We start from the raw sequence: 21,710 nt of genomic DNA, 5'->3' as shown, positions 1-21,710 counted from the left end.
TAGTCATTGATTCCTGAAATTTTCCATTCATTCTTTAATTCCTACCTTCACTTATTTATTTTTCCATTGGGCTTTCATTTGTTCACCTGTTAACTCCTTTGTTCCTTGATGGATTCATGCATTCCTGTGCCCGGAGCACATGTTACCCTGTGCCAGAACTACTCTAGGTGCTGGGAGCATTGATAAGAGTCAGACACTTGCCCTTGGTAGCAGGTGCTGCCAGTGGGGGTGGCAGTCAGAGAAGGCCTCCTGAGGAGCCAGAACTGGACGAATGACAGAGGGAGCCTGATAGATTGGGAATCCCTTAGGGACAGGGACCAGTCTCATTAATCTCTGCGTTCCCTAAGCCTGGTACCTGACAGGCAATAACTAATGTTTGTTTGTTTGTTTGTTTGTTAAGCGAATATGTGGACCAATAGCCAGTTAGGTAGCGTTTGCTGTTGGCTGTGAAGCTGCCCAGCCAACGTGAGACCACCGTTCCCAAGTCCCTGTGTCTCTGCCTCTTCCAGTTTCTTCCTTCCCATCACTGCTTTCCCTTTGCTAAGAGAAAAGCATTCTTACCTACATCCCACAATCACACTGGGACGTACCTGAGCGTGTGTGCACAAGCACACTCTCACACACATACACCCACATCATTCACACACATCCCTGCTCGTACATAGAAACACATGTGCCTGCAAAACGTGTCCCAGTTGTTGATTCCAACATTGCAGTCATCGATTTCATTGCCTATAATCACTCATCCAAGCACACGCACGCGCGCGCACACACACACACACACACCTGGGCTCACACACCCTCCCTGCCTTCCCACCATATCCTGAACACACCTACTTCACCAAATGGCCCTCCCACACACATCTCCTCCCCAGAGGAGGAGGGGTTTTCCTGGTCCTTGGTTTAAGGCTGAAGAAGTTAACAGTGGAGGGAGGATTGAACCTCTCCCCACCCCCCCCCCCGTGTGTGTGTGTGTGTGTGTGTGTGTGTGTGTGTGTGTGTGTGTGTGTGTGTAGGGGTCAGGGATTCCTCCTACTCAGAAAGGCTGGAACTGAGGGTGACACTCAAGTTTCTCTAAATCTTGGGTGTTTGGGGGAAGCTGACACTCTTCCCTCCCTGGGTGCGGCCTGAGGGCTGATTCCTCTGACAAGCAGTTTCCCAGAAGGGTCCCCGCCCTCCCCACCGCCCTACATCCCTGTGCCCCCACGTCTCCGGCTCCTGAGATAGGCAAGTCAAGGCGATTGGATCCGCAGTGGCTCCGGTGACAGCAATCTGATGTCAGCGGGCCGTGGAGAACTTGGGTAAAGCCTGCCTGCATTTGGTCCTCAGTTTTCCCAGCTGCAAAAGGGGGCGGGGGGTGGGCTTCAGTGATAGAGAACAGCTGCTTCTTCACCTGGACTCCAATCAGTCTAAAAGAGCAGGTGCTTCTAGGGGGTGAGGAACTTGCTCCTTTGGAGGGGCCGGTGCTAGGGGAGGCTGTGCTAGGGGGTCCGGGTCTGGGGGAGGAGCTGGGGAGCAGGGCGAGGGCTGGGAGAGCCGAACCCCGGTAACCCGGGGGAGGCGGGAAGTGGGAGCAGGCGGGCCCGGGATTTGAGGGCCCCTCCCCCCCGGGCAGCCGGCTCGGGGCTGGGGCGGGCCTGTGAGTTCTCGCCGCCGCCGCAGGGCTGCAATAAGAGAAGTCCGAGGCGGCTTCCTCCTCCGGGCCCAGAGCGGGCGGCGGTCTGAGGCCGGCAGCTCCCCAGCTCCCCGCCCCCGCCCCCCCCACGGCGTCGGCACTCGCGGCTGCTGGGAGCCCGGCTGGCTCTCCCGGGGTCTGTCCGAGGCGGCCTCCCCTGGGACCAGGTAGGCGGCCGTCAGGTGGGGCCGGACGGGCAGCGCGGCGCCCCGCCTCCGACCCGCCCGCGCCCTGGACGGAGGGCTGCGGGAGGCAGGCTGAACTTGAGCAGAGCTGAGCGAGCCGAGGGCCGAAGGGACCTCACCCCCCTCCCAGCCCCCCGGAGAAGGACTTGAGGAGGAAAACTGAGGAGACCTGGAGAAAGAGACTGATAAAATCTGGAGGGGGGGGGCTGAAGGAATATTGGGGAAAGCAGACCGAAGGGACCCTCTGCCCGCCCCCCCTCCCCCAAAATGGTAGGGAAAACGGAGGGAACCTGTAGAGTGAAAGTAATAGAATTTGGAAAGGGGGCTGAGTCAGGGCAGAGGGACTAAGGGGACTCTCCCAACAGGGGCTGGGGGATAAACTGAGGGGACCTTGAAAGTGAGGAACTGGGAAGAAGCTGGAGGGTCTGGAAGAGGGGAACTGGGGGTGGGGGAGGGTGCTGGGAGGACCAGGTGAGAGAGTTTGCTGGAGGAGGTCAAGGAGAACCGTTTCTGGAGAATGCACAATGTGGGGCACAATTCTGGGGGTCCAGGAAGTCCCCCTATCCCAAATCAGCAGAAGTCGAGGGTGAGGCCTGCAGCCCAGAGGGCGGGGAGGCAGCCGAAATCGCAGCCCCCTAAACTTTCCCGCCCCCGGCACTGGTGGGAGGGTCCCGGACGACTAGGGGACTCCTCCGAGGCGCTAGAGGCGTGGGTCCCGGCTTCCTGGGGAAGTCCCCGCCCTCAGCAGGGATGGGCCCCTCTGGGTGCCCCCTGCTCACCCCCCCCCCCCCCCAGTGGCGGTCTCGGTCCGCGTTCCCCTCGGGATCCGGGAATTGCTGGCAGCCCCGACGGAAATCCTGCTTTTGACCGCGATTGCCCGGAGGGGCTGTCTCCGTAGCAACCAGAGGGTGGAGAGGGAGAGACCAGCGCTTGGCTGCTGTTAGGCGCGTTGCCCACGCAGTCCCCTTTGGTACCCCCTCCGCCCCCATTTTGGGTCCTCAGTCAGGGGCAGGCTTCTGGACAGAGGAGTAAGGCAATGATGCTAAGTGTTCAGACATTCTGGGGCGAGGATCTGCAGTCGGGGGGGAACTGAGCCAGACTGGGCTCTTGATTCCTGTCTAACTTTGGGCCAGTTACAGGGCTTCACTGGGCCTCGTTTTCCTCATTTGAATTATGGGGGGCGGGGAATGACCTCTGCCCCCACTCAGCCCCCATCCCCCCATCCATCCCAAATCCCCAGAATCAGGTGCAGAAAGCGGTTTTTGCACAGTGTCCTTAGAGGGGTTATGAGTTATTACTGACCTAGGGGGATGCTTTCCTTCACCTTCTCAAAAGCATGGAGGGGGTACAGGAAGCCTGACAGGGTCTCCGGGAGCAGCACACAAGTGACATCCAGTAAATAAATGTTTATGGATCTGTTGAAGCCCCATACTGGGAAAGTGAGCAGGTTTGAGGTTCGGTCCCCCAACCCACTGGGTCCCACACCCAGTGACCCCCGAGCCTTTAGGCATCCTTCCATCTGTGGGACCGTGGAAAAGCAGGGCTCCGTTCTCACTTTACAGACAGGAAGATGGAGCTTCAGCAGTGAAGGACTGACAGGGCCAGCAGTAGGGATTTGAATCCAGGGCCTCTTGTCCCTGACGTGGTGAAGGAAGTAGCCAGAGCTGAGGCCTCGGTTCCCCCCCCCCCCACTCCTACTAAATCCCCTGCAGCCCTGTGGAGAGGGGAGTGGGTGACTGGGGAATGGTGGAAGATGGTGTGGTGTTCCTGGGCTGCATGGCTGGTTCCTGCTCCCCAGTGGGCCCGAAGCTGTGAGCGAGGTGTCAGGATGTTTGTGAGTATGGTTTGGACTTTGAATGAGCATGAGCCTGTGAGCATATGTGTGGGTGTTAGGGTGTTCTCTACAGCCACCTGGGGCTAATGTGGCAAAGGAAGTGGCCAGACCTTGGGAGCCTGGGTAGGGGGGACCTCAGAGCTGGGGAAAGAGAAGCCAGGACCCCTTGTGCACCAAGCAGACCAGCAGGCCAGCAGACCCCCTAGTTTAAGGGTGTGGGCTGGTTTAAGGTGGAACCAGGAAGGAGGCTTCCTGTCTGGAAGACTCCTATTCCCTCAGCAACCCCTGAACCACCCATGGCTCCCATCTCCCCAAAACCTTGAGTCCCTGAAGACCCTTATTTTAGAAGCTGGTGGGTGACTTTTCAGCAATAGATGAGAAACTACCATTACCCACACACATGGAGAAAATTCAGCTGACACATTTAGGATCATGTGGAGTAAGAGCAGTATGACAAAGATAGGCCCCCTCCTCCACATCCACCCCCCCCCCCCCGCCCCCTCCACCTGGCTCTACCAGGTGATAGAGTCTGACTGAGGTATGTCTTCTTAGGCCCTGGGTGTTCAGAGGTAGGGGGTTGTTAAGGCCTCAAGAGGATGGTGTGGGCTGGTTAGAGGTTCAATGAGAGCCAAGGCCTCAGTGAAAAAGATGGGGGTTAGTAAGGACCCTGGAGTTCAGTGAGGGGGGGCAGGGCCTTGGCAGGTGGGAGACGGAAGCCTTCAGGAGGGTCAGGTCTTGGTGAGGGGATGGGGTTCAGTGGGGCCAAGACTTGTGTCCTGCCCCTGGCTGGCCCAGAGCCCTGAAGAGTAGCCGGAACTCTTGCAGGATGGTGGTTTCCGGCTGCTGCCCAAAGTCCCAGTTCCCTCTTTCTGAAATCCCCCCCCCCCCCCATTTGACTGAACCAGCCCAGCCCTCCCACCTCACCCTGGGAACTTCTCTTTCTTCTCCACCCTTGCCTGCTCCACCTCCCTGGGCCCTGGAGGGGCTTCCTCAAGGGAAAGGGGCGGAAGTGAAAGTTCACTGAGCGCCAGCTGTGCGCCTGGTGTTTTCACAGTTGATCCTCAGACGCAACCCCACGAGGTAGAGATTTATATTCCTATTTTCTAGGCAAAGAAAACTACAGCTCAGAGAGGTGAACCAACTTCCCCAATGTCTCGAGCTAGTTGTCGGGCTGTGTAGAATTCAGCTTAAATCTGTTTCCAGGTCCCACTTGGATACTTGGCAGGGGTTGGGGGGGGGTGGAGGGGTGGGGGGAACAGGACATCCTGTGTCTACATCAAAGCCCTGACATGGCTTGGAGAAGTGTGGACCTCAAGAGAGGGTGGGTGGGCCCGGGGCTCCTGTGTCCAGGAGTAGGGCTAGGCTGGAGGCAGGCTCCCTGCTGCGTGGCCAGCTGCCATATGGCGGGGGTGGTATGTTCAGTTGGCCAGGGGCTAGAAATATGACGTATACGAGTCAGGGACAGCGTGACCTCCTGCACAGGCTCTGAAGAATGCAGCCACGGTGTGAACTCAACTCTGGACCTGAATTAATGGTCCTGGCTTTGAATCCCCTGTGTGGCTGTTTGACCTTGAGCAAGTCACTTCCCCCACTACACACTAGAGGGGGATGAACTGATAAATGGTCTCTGGGGGGCCTTCTAGCTTTGCTGCTTGTGGTTTTCAGCCTCACTTGACCACTGCACATTGGTCAAGAGCCACATCTCTTCAAGCCTTCCGAATAACTGCACGGATGCAAAAACTGAGGCTCAGAGGGGCTTATATCATTCATCCAAGGTCCCAGAGCTAATAACATAAAGAACAGGGACGCCTGGCTTGCTCAGTCGATACAGCATGTGACTCTTGATCTGGGGGTTGTGGGTTCAAGCACCATGTTGGGCATAGAGCTTACATTGAAAAAAAAAAAAAAACAAAAGAACAGAGTCGGGTAAGGCCACACAGAGGGAGGTGTTGAAGGCAGGAACACCTTGGTCTAGGAATAGACCTCAGCTCTGGTACCCACAACCTGATTTTGACACAGATGTGGCTATAGACACTGACTCCTGTCGACCAGCTGTTTAAGGGGCAAACTCATAAACCGACCCGAGTTCCTGTGGTGGCCAGAATGCTTGTGGCCCCTCTCTGAGCTGCTGGCTCCCTTTCTGGTGTTAGCAGGCAGCCAGTTCAGCTCTGAGAAGAGAAAAGCCTGGGTTCAGATTCTACGGCTGTGGAAATCACGACTGTCCGAGAGAACCTGGGCTTTGCCTCTCAGGGCTGTAGTGAGGACTTAGAACGTGTAGCACAGGGCCCAGCACATTGTAGGTGCTCATTAAGGGACACACATTATTGCTTCTACCAGGGCTACGAAATAGAACGGTGCCTACAGTGGAATTAGAGCCAAATTGATTGGGGTTGCATTTTAGTCTCCCTTTACTTACTGTGTAATCTTGAGGAAGTTACTAAACATCTCTGTGACTCAGTTTGCTTATCTGTAAAATGGGGGTAGTAATAAAACCTACTTCCTCAGGTAACCAAATGAGATCATGCATGGGAATTGCTTGGCACAATGCCAGGCGCTGAGTAAGTGTTTAATCAATTGGACATTTTAAAGCATAATCATTATTAGCCAGACTTCGAGGAAGTCAAATACCCTTGGCTTTGCACCAGTTAGGATCTGCGGGAGAGTCCTAGGGGCTGTCCGTATGCAGATACCCAAGCACGGAGGACCCAACCTGCTTCCTCTGCCTTGGAATCTTTCGTTCTCGGTCTTTCTCTTCATTCCTACCTTTCGCTTTTTCTGTCTCTGGCTCTCTGTTATCTTTCTATTTCTCATTTCTATCTCTCTTTGTCTCTTTCTTTTTCTTTCTTACTGTTAGCCGGCTGCTGGAACCAGCTAGGATTGGCTCTGGGGAGCTGACTGTGTGAGTCTCTTCCCAGCCCAGTGTTCAGGAAGTCACCTCGGCTACTTGAAATCAGCCATGGTGGGAATATTTATACCATGGAAATCAGCAAATGCTACAAACCAGGACCTTTTTCTTTTTTCTTTTGAGAGTCAGTGTACCAGCACACTGCACTGTTTCTCTCTGTGCCTGTCCTTCTCCTTGTCTCTCTGTATCTCTCAGTCTCTGTCTCTGCCTTCTTTTTCTTGGTTTCCCCCATTTCTTTCTTTCCTCTGACAAAGCTTTCTGAGTGAGGGCACATCCAGTGTGGCCCCCTCAATGCCTTGGGCCATGCAGATGCCAAACCCTTGCCCCGCCCCCTCACCTCACTTCCCCCAAACCCCTTGGCAAACTGGTGCCCAGAGAGCCATGCCTGGCCCTGGGCTTCAGTCCCCATCGGGGAGTTCCAAGTCCTGAGAGCTGTTCCCCATTGCCTGCGCCCTTCACTGTCACGTCTCCCTCAGCCCACACAGCCCTCTGCCTCTAGAATCTAGAGGCTGACGGTTCCTAAACCACCCCTCCCACCCCATTCCAGTCATGCAGAATTTGGGGCTCCCATCAGGCTGATTTAAAAATGTTGTGGTAGGGGGTACCTGGGTGGCTCAGTCGGTGAAGCATCCAACTTCGGCTCAGGTCCTGATCTCAATGTTCGCGAGTTCGAGCCCCACGTCAGGCTCTGTGCTGACAGCTCCGAGCCTGGAGCCTGCTTCAGATTCTGTGTCTCCCTCTCTCTCTGCCCCTACCCTGCTCACGCTCTGTCTCTCTCTCTCTCTCTCTCTCTCTCTCTCTCTCTCTCTCTGTCTCAAAAATAAATACACATTAAAAAATCTTTTTTAATTTTTCAAAAATGAAATAAAAATGTTGCGGTAGGGCGCCTGGCTGCCTCAGTCAGTGGAGCATGTGACTCTTGATTCCGGGGCTGTAAGTTTGAGCCCCCCATTGGGTGTAGAGCCTCCTTAAAAAAAAAAAGAAACAAAATAAAAATAAAAATGTTGTGGTAATATTTATCTGGGCATTGTCGGAAGTGGCAACCTTGTATCTATGTGGGGACCCAAGAGGTTGTGCGAATTTGTGTCTCTTCCAGAGAGGCGCTCTGTGTGGGTCTGTGACTGGGGAGAGGGGTCTGCAGATCTGTGTCCCTCTGGGGGCTCCGTGCATTTGTGCGTGCTTGCACGATTGGCTGTAATTATCCGTGTCTGCGACCAGGCAACGGAGAGAGGTGGTTCAGATGCTGGAGCCCAATGTCAGGATTCATCCTGTTGTGTGACCTTGGGCCCAAACTCTCTGTGCGTCGGTTGCCTTATCGATATTAGTAGTGCCTCGTGGTGGCGTTATGAGAATAAAACGTGGGGATATACGTAAAGTGTTTAACGCGGTGGCTGGCGCGTAGTGAGGGCTGTAAACTCTGGGTACGGCGTTCTTGTGGAGAGGCTGTGTGTGTGGCTGTGTGCGTAGATGGGCGAGGGCCGGAGGTGTGTGTACGTGGGAAGGTGGGTATCCTTGAAGAGGTATGTGTGGAGAAGAGCTCAGAGTCTCTGTGAGGTGCTGTGTGTAGGCGAGGTAATGTGCGCGTCCAAGAATGTGTCAGGAGGGCTGTGTGAATCTGGGCGTAGGCCCCGTGTGCCATTTGAGACGTGTATGTGTCTTCCTGTGAGAAGACCTCCATTCTCACCCTGCAACCTTTGTCTTCATCTTGTCCCCATCTGTCCCCTCAGTGCCTGAAATCCTTTCCCTCCCTGGGCCCTGGGTGGCCTCACCCTCTACCTGTATTCTCTCCCCGGCTCTGACCAGCCTTCAGTGTCCTGGGGCCTTTCGGACACAGTGGTTGCACCCCAGGGGAGGGGTCCCGAGGTGGAGATCCGCAGCAATGGCTTAGTGAGCACGGGCTATTTTAGGGCTCTTACCACAGCCCGCCTTCACAGTTCGCCAGATGGGTGTCCCTCCCCTACACACACAGGAGAACAGTTACGGTGAAGAGTGAGAGGTGCTGGTAGGTCTAGAGTGGGGGTCGGGGCACTGATGTGACAGAGCCATCGGCTAGGCAGCTGGATCTGGTGGAGCCAGGAAGCCTTCCTGGAAGAGGTGAGTGTGCTCAGTAGGAGGGGCAGGATCCAGAGAGAAGAGGAGGAGGCTATCCATAAGGGAACTGGACTTAGGGGTCAAGAAAGGCAAGACGAGGGCACCCGTCACGAAGGTCCTCAGCCCTTCTGGGAGAAATCAGGGTTCACTGGGTTGGCCCCACCCTACAACTGTCCATTCCTCTCACATCTTAGGAAACCGAGCCCTCTCCCCAGCAGTTCCTCTCTAAGTGTTGCAATGGCAGAGTTTCTGGCGGGGCGTGGGGAGCCCTTGCTCAATGATCTGCCTGCCCTGTTGCTCAGAGGACATAGCTACCGGGAAAGCCTTGGCTTGTTTAGGGGCTCCCCAAGGGATCCTGGTGGCCCTGGCTTCTAACCTGGGCCTTTTTTGACGTGGGGGTAGGAACCAGCTCTGGAGGTAGGTGTCCCCCTTCAGTCTGCCACCAGACGTAACCCTGGGGCTGCTGGGGGTTTACGGAGCCCGGGGTGGGCGCGGGGGCATCGTGCAGAGGAAGGGCCAGGGACTGGGGGCCTATGAGTGAGAGAGCACCGCTTGGTAGAAATCCAATGAGAGGGACCAGTCTAGCGCAAAAATATGAGCATCTGACTCCGAGTCTGTCAACCCGAGAGGCAGCCTGTGTGCCTTTGCGCGTGTGCGCGCGCGTGTGCGCGTCCACGCGCGAGAGCTTGGGCTCGTGTGAGAGCTGGTTCGTGTGAGTGTGTTGGTGTTGGCGGGCACGCCCATGCAAGTGTGTGCGGTGGGTGTTGGTGTGTGACTCTGTGCCGGGGCGTGTTACTGTCCGTGTTGGTGAGCCGGTGTGTCAGGTGGATGTGAGTGTGAGAGAGTTGGTGTGGATGATGTGTCCTGCGTGAGGGTGGATGTGTCAGCTTGCCAGGGGCGGCAGGAAGGAAAATGAAGGCAGAAGTCATGCCGGGACAGAGCCCAGGCCTGGCTTCCCGAAGAGGGCAAATCTGGCAGCTGGCTCGCAGGAACCTTGGCCGAGCCTCCGTCTTCCACGTCCTTCTCTCTCGCCCTCAGGTCTCTGGCCCCTCCCGAGGACCATGCCGCAGCCCCGCTGACCCAGGAGTAGGGGCCTGAGGGGTGAGTGGGGAGAGCGGGGACTGAGGGCTTTCAGGGTCAGGAAAAGGGGTGGGGTGGCCTTCCCGAGCCCCACAACCCATCACAGCCCCCTCCTCCTACGTGGGCCCTGTTGCTAGGTAACAGATGGGGGAACCATAAAGAGGCAGCCTGAGAGGCCAGAGGCTGGACCCACAACAGGAAATGGCCTTGATCCCCCTCCGCAGGGAATCTCCAGGTGCAGACACACAGAGCCCTCACACACGCTCACGCGCAAATACGCCTCGATACGTAGACATGCACATACGCAGAGGGAGACACACATATACACCCAGAGACATCCAGACGTACTTACACACACACACACACGGACACACACACACACAGACAGGCATATATGCTCCCGCACAGGGCTCTACACCTGGTCATGACACACAGACACGGAGGCACCTACTCACACAGGCCACCCGCATGCACGGAGAGATACACACACACACACACACGCACACACTTGCACAGAAGCACGTACATACGTGTGCAACTGATGAGACATGAACACACCTGGAGCCATCACATGCACAGACACGCGCCCACACTCGTACCCGCACAGACACACACTCACAAGAGGCTGCACAAACACGTATAGACACACACCCACAAATGTGTGTAGTCACAAATACTTAGAGACGCACAAAAGACGCACATGCACCAACACTCTGAAGAGTGTCACAAAACCACAACACGTTGATGGAACAGGAGGCAAAAATATATGAATCAACCCAGCGGCGTCCCAAAGCAGCGCATTGAGGGTATACATTCTCTCTCCGAACAAAGCAGCGGGGAGATAGACCCAAAGGTAGCCCTGCCCCACCTTCACCCCTCACTAGGGCGGGACCCGGAGAGGGGAAACTGCATGCCTGCGTGAGTGTGCGTGTGCACGGGTGCACGCGTGTGTGCATAGGGCAGCACGTCCGGCAGGGGCCCCAGAGTGAGGCATGCCCCGTTCTGTAGCAGGGCACCTGGAATGGGCTGTGTGTTCTGCAAGAAGTTGGAGCCGGGGACCAAGGAGGATGTTGGCCTGCAAGGGGACTTCAGGGGCAGTGGGGCTGTGGACCACTATGGCCCTGACCCTACTCAGGCCCGGCCTGTGTCCTCCTTTGTCCATATCCCCAACTACAACAACTTCCCCACTCAGTCCACCAGCACCCCCTTCCTCGATGGGGGTGTCATCAGGGGCATCTCAGGTGAGTCCGGTGGGTGGGAGGCAGGCCCTGCCTGGATCCTGGGAAAACCTGGGGGAAAGGGAGACGTCTTTAGGAGCCTCCAGTGTGACGTGGGAAACACGGCCCGGCTTTCAGAGCACAGTCTGAGAGGGAGAGTGTACAGGCCTACCTTCAGAAACCCAGTTTCAAGGGTAGACATAGCTCTGTTCCCATCTGAGAGAGGGACCCTGATGACGGACCCAAGTGGGAAGTCTTGGCGGGGAAGAGGAGTGGGTGACTTGGGAACTCCCCAGGGCGGGTGGGATGGGCTTGAGGGCATGTGTCCTGAATCCACGTGGAGCCAAGCTGTGAGGCCCAAATCAGAACTCCACTGCACTCCAAAGGCCTTTGGGAACCAGTCACTGCGGCAGTGGGGAGGCATAGAGCCTGTGTGAGGAACAGGATTCTGGGGGTGCAGTCACCTTGGAGTCCCCTGTCCCATGCCCTACTCTGCTGAGTAGCCCTGACTCTGCAGGGGCTGGGGTGACCCTGTTCACCGCTCTGTATGACTATGAGGCCCGGACAGAGGATGACCTCACCTTCACCAAGGGTGAGAAGTTCCACATCCTGAATAACACGTAAGTAACCAGGTCCCCCAGCTCAGGACATGGCCTGGGCTGGGAACACGACCCAGATAAGAATCCTACCTGGTCCCTCAGAAAGCTCCAGCCTAGTTGGGGACACAGATACATGACAATAACAACTCTGAGTAATTGCTGCTATGTAGGGGGAGCATGGGAACATAGGGGCACAGAGAGAACACTATATGCAGTCTCCAGGATAGTAGTGATCAGGGCAGGCTTCCTGGAGGAGGTGATTGCTAAGGTGAGACTAGAAAAAACAAATAGATGTTGAGGGAAGAGGTGAGACGAAAGGAAGAGAGAGTGAGAGAGAATGAGAATCCGTGATGACTTCTGGAAACCACCCGGTGGTTCAGTCTAGGTGGATTATAAAGTACGAGGTACAGAATGGAGAGAGCAGAAGCTAGAGAAGTGGGTGGAAACAGATTCTGCAGTACTTTTTAAGCCATGTTGAAGAATCTGGATTTTATCCAGAAGGAAATATGCAGTCATTGGGGGTGGTTGAGGATTTTTCAGTGGGTAAGTGACCGAATTAGCTGTCCACTGCCTACCCAAACCCCAGCCCAGCTGAGGAGCCAGAGGAGAATGCCAGGAGTCCTACGTGTCCCCAGACATGTTGCTTCTGTAGGGAGAAGTCTCTGGGGCAGCTGCAGTGGCTGAGGGCAGAGCAGACAAAAGCCCTGGGGGGTGTGTGTGTCCCCAGTGAGGGGCTGGCAGGGCTAGTCTCCACCTGACCTTTTGCACGGCCCTGCCTGGCCCCAGGGTGCTCCAGGGGGCCGGGTTGCCACTGACACCCTGTGTCCTGTGCCTGCAGTGAGGGTGACTGGTGGGAAGCTCGGTCTCTCAGCTCTGGACAAACTGGCTACATTCCCAGCAACTACGTGGCCCCTGTGGACTCCATCCAGGCTGAAGAGTGAGTAGGGTGTGGGGGGGGGGGGTGGGGGTGGCTATCCCTATGGACAGGACAGGACCCTGGAGTCCAAGGCCACCTCTGAGTCACAGCCCCACTCTGAGCCTATCTTCTTATTTACAATTCTGTGAGGTCATTTTGTGAATAAGAGAACAGTGATGATAATGACAGTAAACAATATTTATGTAGCACGTACCATGTTCTGGGCCCTCGTCAAAGTGCTTTCTGTCTATTAACAGAGTTAGGAACTAATCTTATCCTGTTTTATGAATGAGGCAACTGAGGCACAGAGAAATCAAATATCCTGCCCAAGTTCACATGGCTAGTAAGTAGGTGGAGTTGGTATTTGAACCCAGATAGTCTGACTGCATTTGCTAAGCATTCTCCATATTGACTTTCTGTGATAACAACAGGACACGCGCTTTAAAAAATTGTAAAACGCTGAACAATTGCAAGGGGACACTACTTAGAATTAATTCTGTTAAGGAGGCAGGGGAGTATCATTCATGGTGTACCATTATAACCCGAGATGTGATGACAGGTGCTTTGCCGACCTTGAGGCATTTAATTCTCACAAGTACACGTTTGATATTATTATTGTCCCCGTTTTACAGATGAGAAAACCGAGGCTCGTAAAAACTTTTTATCTATGTGCACCTATATATACATATATGGGAAAAGAAAAGATTGGAGAGACCAGGACTTGGTGACTAATTTGACACTGGGTGATGGGAAGTGGGAAGAATCAAGGATGGCCCAAAGTCTTCTTGAGGAACCGAGTGGGTGAGGGTGCCATTTGCTAAAGTGGGGAACATGGGAGCGGGTATAGGTACCTGGGTTCTGGGGGTGGGGGACTCGTTGGGGTGAGATTCGTAGAGAGGAACAGCCAGGTGGAGGACCCTGCCAGGAATTGGATTAGGCTGTGGTTTGTAGCAGAGGGGCCCCGCCCAGGCCAGCCCAGGCTGCTGAATTAGCCCAGAGGAAGGGGTATCTTTTCCTAGTTGGCATTAAGGTTCTTCGTTTGCTGTGGCCCTTGCAGAGGCACAGCTGGGCCGAGGTGGAAATCTGGGGCTCTTCAGGATGGAGGTGACAATTAAAGCTGCATAGGAGGGTGAAGGAAGAGACGGAGAGTGGGAAAGAGGTTGGCCCTGGGACCCAACTTTGGAGAAAGCTGCCTTAAAGGAGAAGTTGCTGTTGGAAAGCCAGGCCAAGCCAAGTCAGAACAGCCAAGAGGGCGGAGGAAAGATTGCAGGAAACAAGAAAGGGAGTGTCAGAGGCTGCCACTGGGTTTGGCAATGGGGGTGACCTTGGTGAGGGATCTCTCTGTGTGAAGAGGGGGGCGAAGGCCAGACAGCAGGGCCTGGTAGGGAGTAGGAGGTGAGGAAGCAGAGACCCAAGTGTGAAGTGCTTTATCAAGTGAAGGGGAGGTGAGAGATATAACAGAATGTTGATGGCAAGTTAGGGCTTAGAACAGTTTTGGGGGGAAGGAAGAAACATGGGCATATGTAGAGGTTGGTGGGATGGAGAGGCTTCATGTGGGGGCTGGCTGGTAGGGGAGAGATGTCTCTGAGCAGAGGGGAGTAGATGGGGCCCAGAGCTCGGGGAGGAGTGAGGCCTTCATCTGGGCGAAGTGGTAGGAGTCATGGAGGACAGAACGGGTGATGATGCAGAAGGTAGGAGGTTTGGGGGGTTCATGCTTGTGTCCACACCCTCAAAGCAGTGTCACGAAGCTCTGAGCTCACTCACTACAGTGTCATGGTTAAGAGCAGTGCTGTGGTTAAGAGTGCAGGCTCTTGAGCAGACAGCTTGGGTTCCTATTCTGGCAACACAGCTGAAGAGCGTGTGGCCTTGGGTGAGTTGCTTAACCACTAGGTATCTCAATTTCCTCATCTGTCTAATGGGGGGGGGGGTGGTGTGTGTAACAAAAGTACCTACCTCATAATGTTATAAGAATTAAATGGGGGGGCCTGGGTGGCTCAGTCAGTTAAGCGTCCAGCTCTTGGTTTCAGCTCAGGTCATGATCTCACAGTTCGTGGGTTCAAGTCCCACATCAGGCCCTGTGCTGACAGCTGAGAGCCTGGAGCCTGCTTCGGATTCAGTGTCTCCCTCTCTCTCTGCCCCTCCCCTGCTCGCACTCTGTCTCTCTCACTCTCTCTCAAAAATAAAATAAACATTTTTTAAAAACTGCAGTTTGGGGTGCGTCCGGGTGGCTCAGTCGGTTAAGCTTCCAGCTCTTGACTTCATGATCTCAAGGTTCATGGGTTCAAGTCCTATGTCAGGTCCTGCACTGACAGCGCAGAACCTGCTTGGGATTCTGTCTCCTCTCTCTGCCCCTCCCCCACTTGTGTGCTCTGTTTATTTTTTTCTCTCTCAAAATAAATAAAGTTTAAAATTTTCTTTCAAATTGTTTATTTTTGACACAGAGAGACGGGGAGAGAGAGAGGAGGGGGAAGGGGGGCGCGGACAGAGGATGCGAAGCAGGCTCTAAACTGACAGGAGCCAGCCCAATGTAGGGCTTGAACTCGTGAACTGTGAGATCATGACTTGAGCTGAAGTCAGACACTCAACTGACTGAGCCACCCAGGTGCCCCCGCCAATTTTTTTTTTTTTTTAAGCTATCATTTGGTCCCAGGAAGAATATCCAAGAGAGAGCAGGAATGCTTGGGCCTGAGGTTGAAGTTGAGACTTAGAAGAACATCCAAATTTAAATTTTTTTATTTTTTTTTACATTTTTATTTATTTTTGATGGGCAGAGAGAGACAGAGCACAAGTGGGGGAGGGGCAGAGAGAGAGAGGGAGACACAGAATCGGAAGCAGGCTCCAGGCTCCGAGCTGTCAGCACAGAGCCCAACGCGGGGCTCGAACTCACAAACCATGAGATCATGACCTGAGCCGAAGTCGACGCTTAACCGACTGAGCCACCCAGGTGCCCCAAGAATATCCAAATTTAAGAATGTGGAGGAAAAGCAGCAGTCAGAGCCAGACAGGAGCAGTCAGAAAGAGGGGAAGAAAAGCAGGAGTGGCTGTCGTGTGGAAGTCACAGGAGGAAAGCGTTTGAGGGTAGGGAGGAGTGTGGGAAGAAGGATCTGAGAGATTGCCTGGGTAGTGAGAAAAGAACTAGGCTGGGCAGGTAGACTTATCAGCCAGTCCTATGGGCAGATCACTTCCTCTCTCTGAGCCTCAAGTTCCTCATCTGCAAAATGAGCCCCTAGAGGATCAATAGTGAGATTCATTAAGGAATTGGTGGCACCCTGATGAGGTCACGGACGACTGGGGTCCTCGCGATTTTAATTGAAGAGAAACCCAGAGAATGAGGAGAAGCCTAACCTTTATTGGGCACTCCTGTGAGCCAAGAATTCTACATTCCTGTCTCCATGCTCCTCATGACCAGGCTGCAAAGCAGGTGTATGAGCCCCGTTTCATGGGTGAGGAGCTGGAATCTTGGCTCCTGAGGTGGCTTTTCCCCACAGGAGGCCGAGTTGGGGGTTGAACTGGGTGGATCTGCCTCTTTCTGGCCCTTCCCAACAGGTGGTACTTTGGAAAGATTGGGAGGAAGGATGCGGAGAGGCAGCTGCTCTCCCCAGGGAACGCCCGGGGGGCCTTCCTCGTTCGTGAGAGTGAGACTACCAAAGGTAGGGTCCTGGGAAGGGGCAACTGGGAAGCCAGGCTATTATGGTGGGGCTAGGAGAAGTGGCGAGGGGCTTGGGTCGAGGCCCAGGGCCCAGACTGGGACAGGGATGGGGGGGGGCAGAGATAAGACCGGGACCGGGTTCAAGGGATGTGGCCATCCACATTCCCAGTCCTCAGGCATTTGAGCCTCTCAGGCTCCCGGGTCAGGAGTGGGGAGGAGAGCAGGCTTGAAGGTGACCCTTTCCCACAGGTGCCTACTCCCTGTCCATCCGAGATTGGGACGAGGCCAGAGGCGACCATGTGAAGCATTACAAAATCCGCAAGCTGGACACCGGTGGCTATTACATCACCACACGGGCCCAGTTCAACTCAGTGCAGGAGCTGGTGCAGCACTACGTTGGTGAGGCTGGCCCTCAAGGCTGGTGTGTGCTTCGGATCCCTGAACCAACCCGCTGAGAATTAGGCCCAGGGAAGGAAAGGGGCTCCCAAAGCAGTAGTGCCTGGGGTAGAACTGGAACCCCAGTTTCTGGGTTTCCAGCCCAGGATCCTGCTCTGTAGGATTCCAGAGGAAACAGGGGTGAGGCTGTCCACGTCCAAAGGGTGCCCCCTAATGTCCGAGCTGGGTAGGAGGCTGAACAGGCCTGACTTGCAGGATGGGCTGATGGGTTGAGAAGAAGCTGGGAATCAATGCTCAGGTTTCTGCTTTGGTCGATTAGGCCAAAGATGAGGTCCATGGAAGGGTGAAGGCCTCATGTCCACATCTTTGTCTGGAATCCCTGACTCCATTTCTACCTGTTAGAATCCCACCTTAACCTTGGAGGCCCAGCTGGAGGCCACCTCCTATGGGAAGGACACCCCCACCCCCACCCCGTCCCTGCAGGGATCATCTCTCCCTCTTGGTGCCACCTCCTTCCTTGGACAGGAACATGTTACTACTCAGTGGGTCACCTACTCAGTGGGTCAGGTTGTCTTCTGCCCCAGCCTGTGACCTCACCTGTGGCCTAGTTCCTTTCCACTGATCTCAGAGGGGGTTGGGGGAGCCTGGGATGGGATGAGGAATGTGTGGGGCATCCTGGCCTGCCTGTGACCTTCAACACCCTCCACCCCACTCCTCAGAGGTGAACGATGGGCTATGCCACCTGCTCACAGCGGCCTGCACCACCATGAAGCCGCAGACAATGGGCCTGGCCAAGGACGCCTGGGAGATCAGCCGCAGCTCCATCACGCTCCAGCGCCGGCTAGGCACCGGCTGCTTCGGAGACGTGTGGCTGGGTACGCAGGTCCCGAGGTCCCGGGGGCTGGGCGAGGGCTTGGGATGTCGGCGAGCCGGTGCTGACGAACCGCGGCCACCTGGCAGGCATGTGGAATGGCAGCACGAAGGTGGCGGTGAAGACGCTGAAGCCAGGAACCATGTCCCCGAAGGCCTTCCTGGAGGAGGCGCAGATCATGAAGCTGCTGCGGCACGACAAGCTGGTGCAGCTGTACGCCGTGGTGTCGGAGGAGCCCATCTACATCGTGACAGAGTTCATGTGCCACGGTGAGGGGCAGGGTCAGGAGGCGGAGTCTGGGAGGGCGGGATTTGGGAGGAAGTTCAAATAGGGATCTCTAGGGGAGGGTCCTGAGTGGCGATCTGTGACGCGACGGGACAGGGGACTCGGTAGAGTCAGAGAGCGAGGCCGGGATGGGTGAAACCCCGTGAGTGCTGGTAGTGGGGCGGGGCCAAGGTAGACTGGCCGGGGCTGAGGCTACGTCTGGGGGGGTGGAGCCTCGGCCGCGGGGGGGCGGGGGGGGGGAGGGGGCGGGGAGTGTCAGCTGGTGGGTGGGGCTTGGGCGAGTAAAGACCGAATCTGTGAAGAGGCGGGATCTGGGGCGTGTCTAGGGGTTCGGAGGAGGACGAGAAATGAGCTGTAGGCAGAGTCCGGGTGTCTGTGGGACCTGGGCCTGGGTGAGACCCATGAGGGATTGAGGCACCTGGCAGGATCCTGGGTGGGGACCGATCTAAGTGAGAGGGCTGGGAACGGGGCGGGGCCAAGCGCCGTGAGAAGGCATCTGGACAGGGGCGGGGCCAAGCGAGAGAAGGCTGGCCTGGAACCCGCGGTAGTCTTGCAGCTGATTTTCTGAGCTCCTTTCCTCAGGTAGCTTGCTGGAGTTCCTCAAGGACCAGGAGGGCCAGGATTTGACACTGCCCCAGTTGGTGGACATGGCAGCCCAGGTAAAAGGCAGCAGCCCTTATCTCAGACTCCACCCCTATTAATTCTCCACAAATCCTTGTGCCCTCGAGCACCTACCCTATCCCTGGAAGTACAACCCCATCCACGGGATCATCTGTGCGACCTGAGGCAGAGCACTGCCCATCTCTGAGCCTCAGTGTCCTCATCTGGAAAGTGGGTTTTTCAAATGATGTCTCACGCAAGCCACACACAAATGTTCCCTTCTATCCGTACCCTGGCCCCCCTAGGTAGCTGAGGGCATGGCCTACATGGAGCGCATGAACTATATCCACCGCGACCTGAGGGCAGCCAACATCCTTGTTGGGGAACGGCTGGTGTGCAAGATCGCTGACTTCGGGCTGGCCCGTCTCATTGAGGATAATGAGTACAACCCCCGGCAAGGTGGCCCGTCTCTCCTTACCTTCCAAGAACTCCCTATTATACCGAGGGGCTGCCGCAAGGCCCCACATACACAGGGATTCCCCCCACTCCCAGACTATCCCGGGTACTCCCATCCTGATGTAGTGTAAGAGGCAACTCTTGAGTTCAAATCCCAGCTCCTCTACTTACCAGACGAGTGGCCTTGGGCAAGTCACCTAACCTCTGTGAGCTGTTTTTTCTCATCTATAAAATGAGAATATCCAGACAACAGTAAGCCAGGAGATATACACCAGGCACTGCCGTAATTCTCAAGTGAAAGGCAATAGAGTGGAACGATAGGAACTCTGTAACTAGAATGCCCAGGAACGAATCCTAGCCACTTGTAAGCTATGTGATCTGGGCAAGTTACTTAACTACTCAGTGCCTCCTTTTCCAAATCTGTACAATGTGGATAATAATAGTATCTACGTCATAGGTTTTTTGGTGAGGGTTCAGTGAGTTAATGCATGTAAATCACTTTAAAACAGTGCCTGGCAGGGGGGCCTGGCTGGTTCAGATGGAAGAACATGTGACTGTTAATTTCGGGATCATGAGTTTGAGCCCCATGTTGGATGTAGAGATTACTTAAATAAATAAAAACTTTAAAACAAAACAAAACAAACAGCGCAGGCATGTAGTAAAGGCCATACAAGTATTGGCTGTTACTATTAAGAGAATTATTACAATGTTTGTGAAGTACCCAATACTATACTAGATACATAGTAAGTGCTGGCTACATACCGGGTCCTTTCTGTAATGCTCAGAGACCTCTCTATTTAGGGCCCCCAATCCTAAACACAACATTCTTTCTCCCTCTCTCTCTCTCTCTCTTTAAAGTTTATTTAAACAATCTCTTCAACCAACGTGGGGCTCAAACTCATGACCCCGAGATCAAAAGTCGCCTGTTCTTCCAACTGAGCCAGCCAGGCACCCCTGCACGCCATTCTCTTAATTCAGCTGTTCCCAGGGACCCCCTCAATAACTTTCCCTTCTCTCCCAATCTCTCCAGGGGCCAAGTTCCCTATCAAGTGGACAGCCCCAGAGGCTGCTCTCTTTGGCAGATTCACCATCAAGTCAGATGTGTGGTCCTTTGGGATCCTGCTCACTGAACTCATCAGCAAGGGCCGAGTTCCCTACCCAGGTTTGCTGGGGTGGGGAGGTGGAAGGGTGGGTGGTCATGGGAAGGGCTTCCTCCCCGTTGCCTCTTCCAGAGGGGCTAGATCCCCCGACTGACAGAGCCCCACCCTGCAGGCATGAATAACCGGGAAGTGTTGGAACAGGTGGAGCATGGGTACCACATGCCATGCCCTCCGGGCTGCCCAGCGTCCCTGTACGAGGCCATGGAGCAGACCTGGCGTCTGGACCCAGAGGAGAGGCCTACCTTCGAGTACCTGCAGTCCTTCCTTGAGGACTACTTCACCTCCACAGAACCCCAGTACCAGCCTGGGGATCAGACATAACCTGTTTGAGCATCAGTCACCTTTCTAGGGTACCCACCAATCCCTTCCAATCCCCAGGGCTCCGGTCCCAAAGCCCCAGGCTTAGAACCCTACAGGGTCCTAGCAGGTCAGAGCAACCTGCTTGCTCTGACACCGTCGAGGCCAATCCACTCATTTTAAAGGTGGGGTAAATCAAGGCTTGGAGATCATCCCTCACTCTGGCCCCAAGCACTGTTTCCCCCCTTCCCACTTAGACCCCTACCTCTCAACTCTCTTCCCACCTCTCCTCTAACAGAAATGCTTAGACTTAGTCTAGTTATTTATAAAACTGTATATCCTTTCCCTCATTTTCCTCCTATCCCTGTTTTTTTACCCTGTCATCCCGCCCTGAATTCACCTCCAACTCAATTCTCTTGTGTCTGTATTTTGCAAAGACAGGGAAAGTCTTTCCTGCTGGGTGGACACTGTAGTCCGGGACCGGGGTCCAAGCCCAGGGTGAGGGAGAGGCTTGCTGAGGGCTCACCACCTCTCTGAATCATGTGTGTGTTTATTGATTTTGTAAATAAGAAAAGTGATAATATGAATCCTTGAGCCATGAAAATCCCTTCTGTTAGGGCAAATGGTGGCCAGAGGAAGGTGAGTGTGACTGCTTGGCTGCTGGGGGGAGGGGAAGGCGAGAGAGTGCCCTAACGCCTACTAAACACAAGGAACTCAAAGTGTGTTTTAGGATACCCAAAAGTCCTGATGTTTGTCCCCATGTGAATTTAGGACACGTTGAGAGGTGGATAACAGAAGATAGGCAACTGGAGATCAAAATGTCCCCTTCATTACTGAAGTGGCTTTCCATCTGTGTGCCGTGGGTTTGCTAATTCTTTACCTGATTTCAGCAGATACACCATTCATCACAGGCACAAGAGCAGAACCTTAGGCCTCCTCTGACAGGGGCGATGGGGAAGACAGTGGACTCTCTGCAGCTCCCCAAAAAGGCACAGAAGGGAGGGGAAGGGAGAGGTCTGAGAGCCAGTCTAGCTCCTTGGATTTCACTCCAGGCATCTCTGCCTGCTAGGGGATGTTGGAGAGGTTTGAAGGCAGTTTTGTTTGTCACAGTGACTGGGGGGCTCCTACAGGCGTGTAGTGGGCAGGGATTAGGGGTACTATACAACCCGCCACGCACCTGTGCAGTGAAGAATTGTCCCATGCCCTTGCCGCAGCTTTGAGAGACTCTGGCAGCTGATGTGCCTCCAAGTGGAAACAAAAGGAACAGGGAATAAGGGTTCCCACCTCTCCCATCAGGAAATTGTTGACCCCTAACTTACCGAGGGAAAGGATGGGGGAAAGAGTCTGGGAGCCAGGAACTGCGGCTGCGTCTGGCAAACAGTTACTAAGCATTAATTCTGGGAAGGGCCCTTTGCTAGGCACGACCCCAGGAAAACCAACATGAACAAGACCTGTCTCTGTTCCGGCAGAGATCACAGCCAGACTTGGGAGAAA

At 54.8% G+C, this 21,710-nt stretch overlaps 1 protein-coding gene across 7 annotated transcripts; it reads left to right on the top strand.

Annotated features, from left to right (window-relative positions):
* Window positions 1–1,167: 1,167 nt before the first annotated feature.
* On the top strand, window positions 1,168–20,803 carry FGR (FGR proto-oncogene, Src family tyrosine kinase). 7 transcript variants are annotated; one of them, XM_011284511.4, is made up of 13 exons: window positions 1,168–1,301; window positions 9,729–9,791; window positions 10,779–11,011; window positions 11,505–11,607; window positions 12,425–12,523; window positions 16,049–16,152; window positions 16,401–16,550; window positions 17,267–17,422; window positions 17,508–17,687; window positions 18,286–18,362; window positions 18,609–18,762; window positions 19,790–19,921; window positions 20,032–20,803. In XM_011284511.4, exons 3-13 carry the CDS (start codon window positions 10,792–10,794, stop codon window positions 20,238–20,240), a joined length of 1,584 nt encoding a protein of 527 aa, XP_011282813.1. In that variant the 5' UTR covers window positions 1,168–1,301; window positions 9,729–9,791; window positions 10,779–10,791; the 3' UTR covers window positions 20,241–20,803. The 7 variants fall into 7 exon arrangements, with proteins under 7 accessions (XP_011282813.1, XP_044891313.1, XP_023114138.1 ...); XM_045035378.1 differs by having other exon boundaries at window positions 1,173–1,301; window positions 10,782–11,011; XM_023258370.2 differs by lacking the exon at window positions 1,168–1,301 and adding an exon at window positions 1,664–1,842 and having other exon boundaries at window positions 10,782–11,011.
* The last annotated feature ends 907 nt before the right edge of the window (window positions 20,804–21,710 follow it).

Source organism: Felis catus, chromosome C1 (genome assembly GCF_018350175.1).
Source record: "Felis catus isolate Fca126 chromosome C1, F.catus_Fca126_mat1.0, whole genome shotgun sequence".
NCBI classification, from domain to species: Eukaryota; Metazoa; Chordata; class Mammalia; order Carnivora; family Felidae; genus Felis; species Felis catus.
Note: the sequence above shows the minus strand (reverse complement) of the source record. Positions and strands in the feature narration are given on the sequence as shown.

Bases quoted from the DNA above. Each gene is read 5' to 3' on its own strand.
- FGR (XM_011284511.4), top strand. From the start codon at position 10,792: ATGGGCTGTGTGTTCTGCAAGAAGTTGGAGCCGGGGACCAAGGAGGAT. The intron at 11,012-11,504 runs GTGAGTCCGGTG...CTGACTCTGCAG, and splicing joins TGTCATCAGGGGCATCTCAG to GGGCTGGGGTGACCCTGTTC. The intron at 18,763-19,789 runs GTGGCCCGTCTC...CAATCTCTCCAG, and splicing joins TGAGTACAACCCCCGGCAAG to GGGCCAAGTTCCCTATCAAG.